General features: G+C 34.3%; 1 protein-coding gene across 1 annotated transcript; it reads left to right on the plus strand.

Moving 5' to 3' along the window:
- Positions 1 to 364: 364 nt before the first annotated feature.
- Positions 365 to 4,182, plus strand: LOC112717086 (uncharacterized). The gene is made up of 2 exons (XM_025769188.3): positions 365 to 1,400; positions 1,485 to 4,182. Exons 1-2 carry the CDS (start codon positions 723 to 725, stop codon positions 4,041 to 4,043), a joined length of 3,237 nt encoding a protein of 1,078 aa, XP_025624973.1. The 5' UTR covers positions 365 to 722; the 3' UTR covers positions 4,044 to 4,182.
- Positions 4,183 to 5,884: the final 1,702 nt, after the last annotated feature.

Consider the following 5,884-nt stretch of genomic DNA (forward strand, 5'->3'; position numbering starts at 1 on the left):
AAATGTTTTAATTTGTAAGCTAAGAGTATAGAAATAGTCAAAATAGGACACTAACTTCACTCTTTTAACTTTTGAGTTACATTTGACAATTTTGAAATAATGAACTACTCAACTACAACCAAATATTGAGGAAAAAAAAAAGAAGAAAAGAAAAAGATGTGTATAAATTACTCGAAATACTTAATTAAAAAAGAATTTATCTTTCTTTTTTATATTTGATAGTGGTTACATTGTAGTTGATTATTTTCAATTTTCCAAACAATATTTGGGTTCTAATAAAAATAATGTTGAGCTAATATTTATGAATTTTCATATATTATCTCTCGCTGGTTTATATATAATTTTCATACATTAATCAGAGAGTGGCATGGAATCCAAATCTGATTGCTACATGCTTTGTTTTGCCGTGTTTATGAAGGAAGGAAAAAATGCATATCATGCCATAAACATCTACATATAGATTTGAAGAGTGAGAAGGATATAGCAAAGAATTAGACCAAATTGATACATTTTTTTCCATGCGTATTTGGTACTCCTGGAATAATTAGAAACTGAGAGAGAATAGCTCAAAGACTTTTAAGATAAGCATTGGAGACTAAAACTTTACCACACATACTCAAGACTCTTGGAACGTAAAGGTTGGTTTGATTCATTATTCCATTCTCATGTTTATGTATATATAATGTGGTTGAGTGAGTGGAGTGAAACCCATTCCACTAAAAATGGGAATTAGATACCAAAATATTGCTGCATGCGTAATACTGGTACTTGTGATGGTGATGGCTGAAATTGCAGGCATTTGTACAAATTCAAGTACTCTCCTCCACTCTCCGTGTCTTGAAAGAGAGAGGCAAGCTCTTGTGAAGTTCAAAGCATCCCTGACTGATCCATCAAACTTGCTTTCCTCCTGGCATGGTCATGACTGTTGCCGATGGGAAGGGATCGGCTGCGACAAGGTTACTGGTCATGTTGTCATGCTTGATCTCACCCCTCCTTATCTGAAATGCTCGAGATCCATGATGGAAGGAGAATATTGGTTAAGAAGTGATGATGAGGACAACTGTGACCTTTTAGACGAGCAATATTTAGAAGCTGGGAATGTTAATTCATCGCTGCTGGAACTGGAATACTTGACTCATTTGGACTTGACTGGAATTTATTTCTATTGGAATCCCATACCCATGTTTGTTGGTTCTATGCGACGCCTGAGGTATTTGTCCCTCTCTGATGCCGGTTTTGGCGGGAGAATACCCAGCAATCTTGGAAATCTCATCAACCTCCACTTTCTTGATCTGAGTGAGAATGAATTTTCACCAGACAGCAACATCAACTGGATTTCTCAACTGCCATTTCTGGAGCACCTCAACATGATGCACTCTTTTATTTACAATGAGTATCAGGTATTTGTCCTAACTTATTACTTGGATAGTTGGATGGTTAATAATTCATGGACTTGACCAAGTTGCTTCTTGTTCCTCCCTCAGGTTAATATTATTAATCTCACCATCACTGCTCCAAATCTTCACTTCCTAAGTCTTGCCGGCAATGGACTTAGTGTGTCAAATTTGGATGCTTTACAAAACATAACATCTCTTGTGCATCTTGATCTTCGTTGGAACAATCTTGCTTCAGTTCCATCTTGGTTTGGCAACTTCAAGAAACTTGAGTATCTTGATCTTTCAGGGTGTGGGCTTCATGGCCCAATTCCAAATGCTTTCCAAAATGCAACTTCCATTGAATTTTTGGACCTTTCTTCTAACAATTTTGACTTTCTTCCATCCTGGTTTCACAAGTTTGAGAAACTCAAGCATCTTTTTTTCCCATCTAATAACTTCAAAGGTTCAATTCCCGTTGCTTTACAAAATATGACTAGCATTGAGTCCCTTCACCTTTCTAGTAACTCTTTTACTTCAGTTCCATCTTGGTTTATTGAGTTAAAGAAACTTGTCTACCTCAATCTTTCATTTAATAAATTAACATCTATGGAATGTTCCATTTCATCCATTTTGAAAAATATGTGTCACCTGAAAACATTAAATATAGCAGGAAATAGACTCCGAAAAGAATCCATTGGAAACAGTGATTTGTCAACCTGCATTAGACATGATTTGGAGAATCTTGATTTGAGTGAAAATGAATTTAACGATCAATTGCCATCTTGGTTAGGACAACTTAAAAATCTAGGCAACCTTGATCTGGAAGATAATTTTTTCTATGGTCCCGTTCCCTCTTCTTTTGAAAAATTACTGAAATTGAAAAATTTGCATCTATCCAACAACAAGTTAGAAGGGGTCTTTCCTAATTTCTTGGGACAACTTGTAAATTTACATGCTGTTGATCTTTCAAATAATTCATTTAATGGAACAATTACTCAAAATCTTGAGCAACTTGTAAATTTAAAATTTTTTGATGTCTCAAATAATTATCTAACTGGATCCATTCCTTTGAGTCTTGTTCAACTTATAAATCTAACCTCCCTTGATTTGTCAAATAATTATTTAAAAGGAATCATACCTACAAGTCTTAACCAACTTGTAAATCTATCTGTCCTTGATCTTTCAAGGAATATGCTAGATGGGAGAATTTGTATTGATTTTCAAAAACTTGGGGTTCTATCATACTTGGATCTATCTTCAAACAATTTGAATGGAACCATTACAGGGGAAAAAAGTTGGCCTTTGCTTATCCCAGAAATGTGGTATTTGAATCTCTCACATAATCAAATCAGTGGCTCACTTCCTAAACATATTGGCCATATAATGCCCAATTTGAATAACTTGATTCTTGGAAATAACCTCATAAATGGTTCAATTCCAAAATCATTGTGCCAACTTGATTTGCACGTCCTTGACCTTTCAAAGAACAGACTATCGGGTAAAATCCTCAATTGTTGGAAGGATAACGGAGAATGGGAAGAAATAAATTTGTCATCCAACAAACTCTCAGGGGATGTTCCAAGCTCATTTGGGAATCTCTCCACTCTGTCATGGTTGCATTTGAACAATAACAGCCTTCGTGGAGAATTTCTAGCATCTATGAGAAATTTGCCACAGTTGTTGATTATTGATCTTGGAGAGAATCAACTTTCTGGCACCATCCCATCATGGAGTGCAAACACATTTTCTTCCCTACAAATTCTAAGATTGCGGCAAAACAGGTTAAGTGGTAGCATTCCTTCACAGATATGTGAACTGTCATCCATTAAAATCTTGGACCTTTCTCGCAACAATTTAAATGGTTCAATACCTCGCTGCATAGGCAATCTTCGAGGAATGTCTCTTGAGGCTCCCGCTTTGTCTCCTACTTCATCTGTGGCCGAGCTTCACAATTCGTCTCTTACACAAGAATCTGGTTGGACAACTGAGGATGTCATAGAAGTCATAAAAGGAAGAGAACTTGACTACATAAGAATCTTGAAGCTTGTAGTCATCATGGATTTGTCTGAGAATAACTTGGTTGGCTCCATTCCAAAAGGAATAACATTGCTCAATGGTTTGCATAGCTTGAATCTATCAAACAATCATTTGATTGGAAAGATCCCTAACATGATAGGGGATATGAGATCACTTGAATCCTTTGATGTTTCGAGTAACCAACTCTCGGGTACAATTCCAAGCAGCATGTTAGCTTTAACATCACTAAGTCATTTATATTTGTCATACAATAACTTCTCTGGACCAATTCCCACAGATAACCAGTTTTTAACTTATGATTCATCGAGTTATGCTGGCAACCCATATCTCTGTGGATTTCCTTTACCCAACAAATGTGGTTATTTACATGAAGATCATGGGAGCAGCGAATTTGAAGATGATGACAGCAACTTAGATAAGTTGGAAAAGTGGTTGTTCTACCTTGTCATTGCAATTGGCTTTGCAACTGGGTTTTGGGGAGTTATTGGGACTTTGTGGTTCAAGAAAACTTGGAGGCATGCTTACTTCAGATGGGTGGAAGATTTAGCCGACACTATCTATGTCACAACTGCAATAAGGATGGCAAAATTGAAGAAGTGGATGATGATGAGAAACCGTGTTGTTGTTTGATCATGTGTTCATGTGTGTGTTTTCTTTTTTATTTTGAAGGATCAAAAGTGGTAATAAATTAAGGAAAGTGAAAGATGTTTGATGTATGTATGTATGTGTATGCATGAATTTGTAATAGAGATTGTCATTTGATGTTTAATCTCTCGAAGAGCCTCCATATAAATCAGAACAACATTTCTAACAAAGTCATTAAACAAAAATTGAAGTTAATAGCTCCGTTCTGCAATTCACCTCTTCTGATGCACAATTTTCTTAAACTCTTCGATTCATTTCCTCTGAAACTTGATTTAATGCAGCTGTAGCCATAGCACAACTATTATGTAACTTTACGCTTCATTTCTGGTTCAATATACTTGCTGATTAAAGAGGGAAGAGGCTATTGATCTGATTTTGTTAGCATTCATTCTATAACAAATACTGTACAAGGGAATAGAAAGATTAGAGATAAAAGTAAGTGGCCTAGCAATAATGAGAAGAAGAGTGAGGGAGCAAAAAAGATAAAAGATTCAAGATCTGATCAATAGAAACAGATTTCAAGAACATAAAGCCAGTATGAGAAATGCAGAAGTGTGTAATGAGCAAAATAATTAAGAGGAAACTAGCTAAGACAACTATAAATCATACACATGCTATATGTTTAGTTTTTATAAGACTATTTAAAACTGTATATGAGAATATGCATATTTCTCAAGGTGTATTTGGTCCGGGGAAAAATAAGACCTACATTTTCACTAAGGTGATAAAACAAGAGACAATATTTACAATAGAGATTGTCGATAGTAGAATTTCAATTTTACAAAATAAGTGCTGCATATTTACTAATGGATTGCTTAACCATTGGCTCTATAAATATGAGCATTAAGCACTGAATTTTCTCCATTAATGAGCTCAAAGACACAAACATCTCCAACTTTTAAATCATTCTCAACACTAAAAGGCCACCAACCATTCGAGATATAGGCAGCTGCTGCTATGGGATAACAGAGCAATAAATTTGGTCATTTTATGAAGAAATATTATGTACTATATTATGAGTATTGAATAAAATTTTTTTTAATACAATAATTAAGTTACTTTCATTATTTTTATTGTAATTTAAATAACCTTATACGCAATCCTACTAATCTAGCTTTAATAATTAGGATGCAAGTTGTTGGACCTAGAGGATAATAATTTCCTTCTTGGTCTGTATGGTTTGTGTTATTGCTCTCTGGATTTGTATTCTTGTCTCTAATAACTCTCACGTCCCCGGTCCCTTGCTGGGAGCTTGTAAGCTTTGAAGTATATAAAAATAAATAAAAAAAAAACCCTTGATTCATTATATTCATTATTGTTACCGTGGTGAAAAATATTGCCACTCTATTTTTTATAAAAATAATATTACATGACTAATAAAATTTATTATTTTTAGTCATTATTTAACCAACAATATAATTAGAAGTATTAAAATTTAAATTTTAAATTCTAATAGTATAAAAATGAGATGTTAATTCTAGGCGTTAACTAATATTCAATCTGAGTGTTATAATCGATTATGTTAGTTAGGTAGGAAGAAATTAAAAGGAAATTATAATCATTGACTGTTGTTGGTTGGTATAACAAAAGGTGAGAGAGTGATTGGGTCATGCATGCAGAGATGAAAAGAAAGAGTGGCATCCATCTCATATATAGTATATTTGGGTCATAGTGAGTCGACTTTACGTGAAGTTGATAACTGAGAGCTGTTAAATGATTTAACTAATTTGACTAAATTTTTATCTAATTAGAGCGAGACCCGCGCAATGCGCGGAGAGGTAGATTATTTATACTATATAGTATATTTTAATAAATGTTATATTAAA

Source organism: Arachis hypogaea, chromosome 10 (genome assembly GCF_003086295.3).
Source record: "Arachis hypogaea cultivar Tifrunner chromosome 10, arahy.Tifrunner.gnm2.J5K5, whole genome shotgun sequence".
Classification (NCBI taxonomy): domain Eukaryota; kingdom Viridiplantae; phylum Streptophyta; class Magnoliopsida; order Fabales; family Fabaceae; genus Arachis; species Arachis hypogaea.

Excerpts from the sequence above, each read along its gene's own strand:
- LOC112717086 (XM_025769188.3), top strand. The coding sequence starts at position 723 with ATGGGAATTAGATACCAAAATATTGCTGCATGCGTAATACTGGTACTT. Across the intron at positions 1,401-1,484 it reads TTATTTACAATGAGTATCAG|GTTAATATTATTAATCTCAC; the intron begins GTATTTGTCCTA and ends TTCCTCCCTCAG.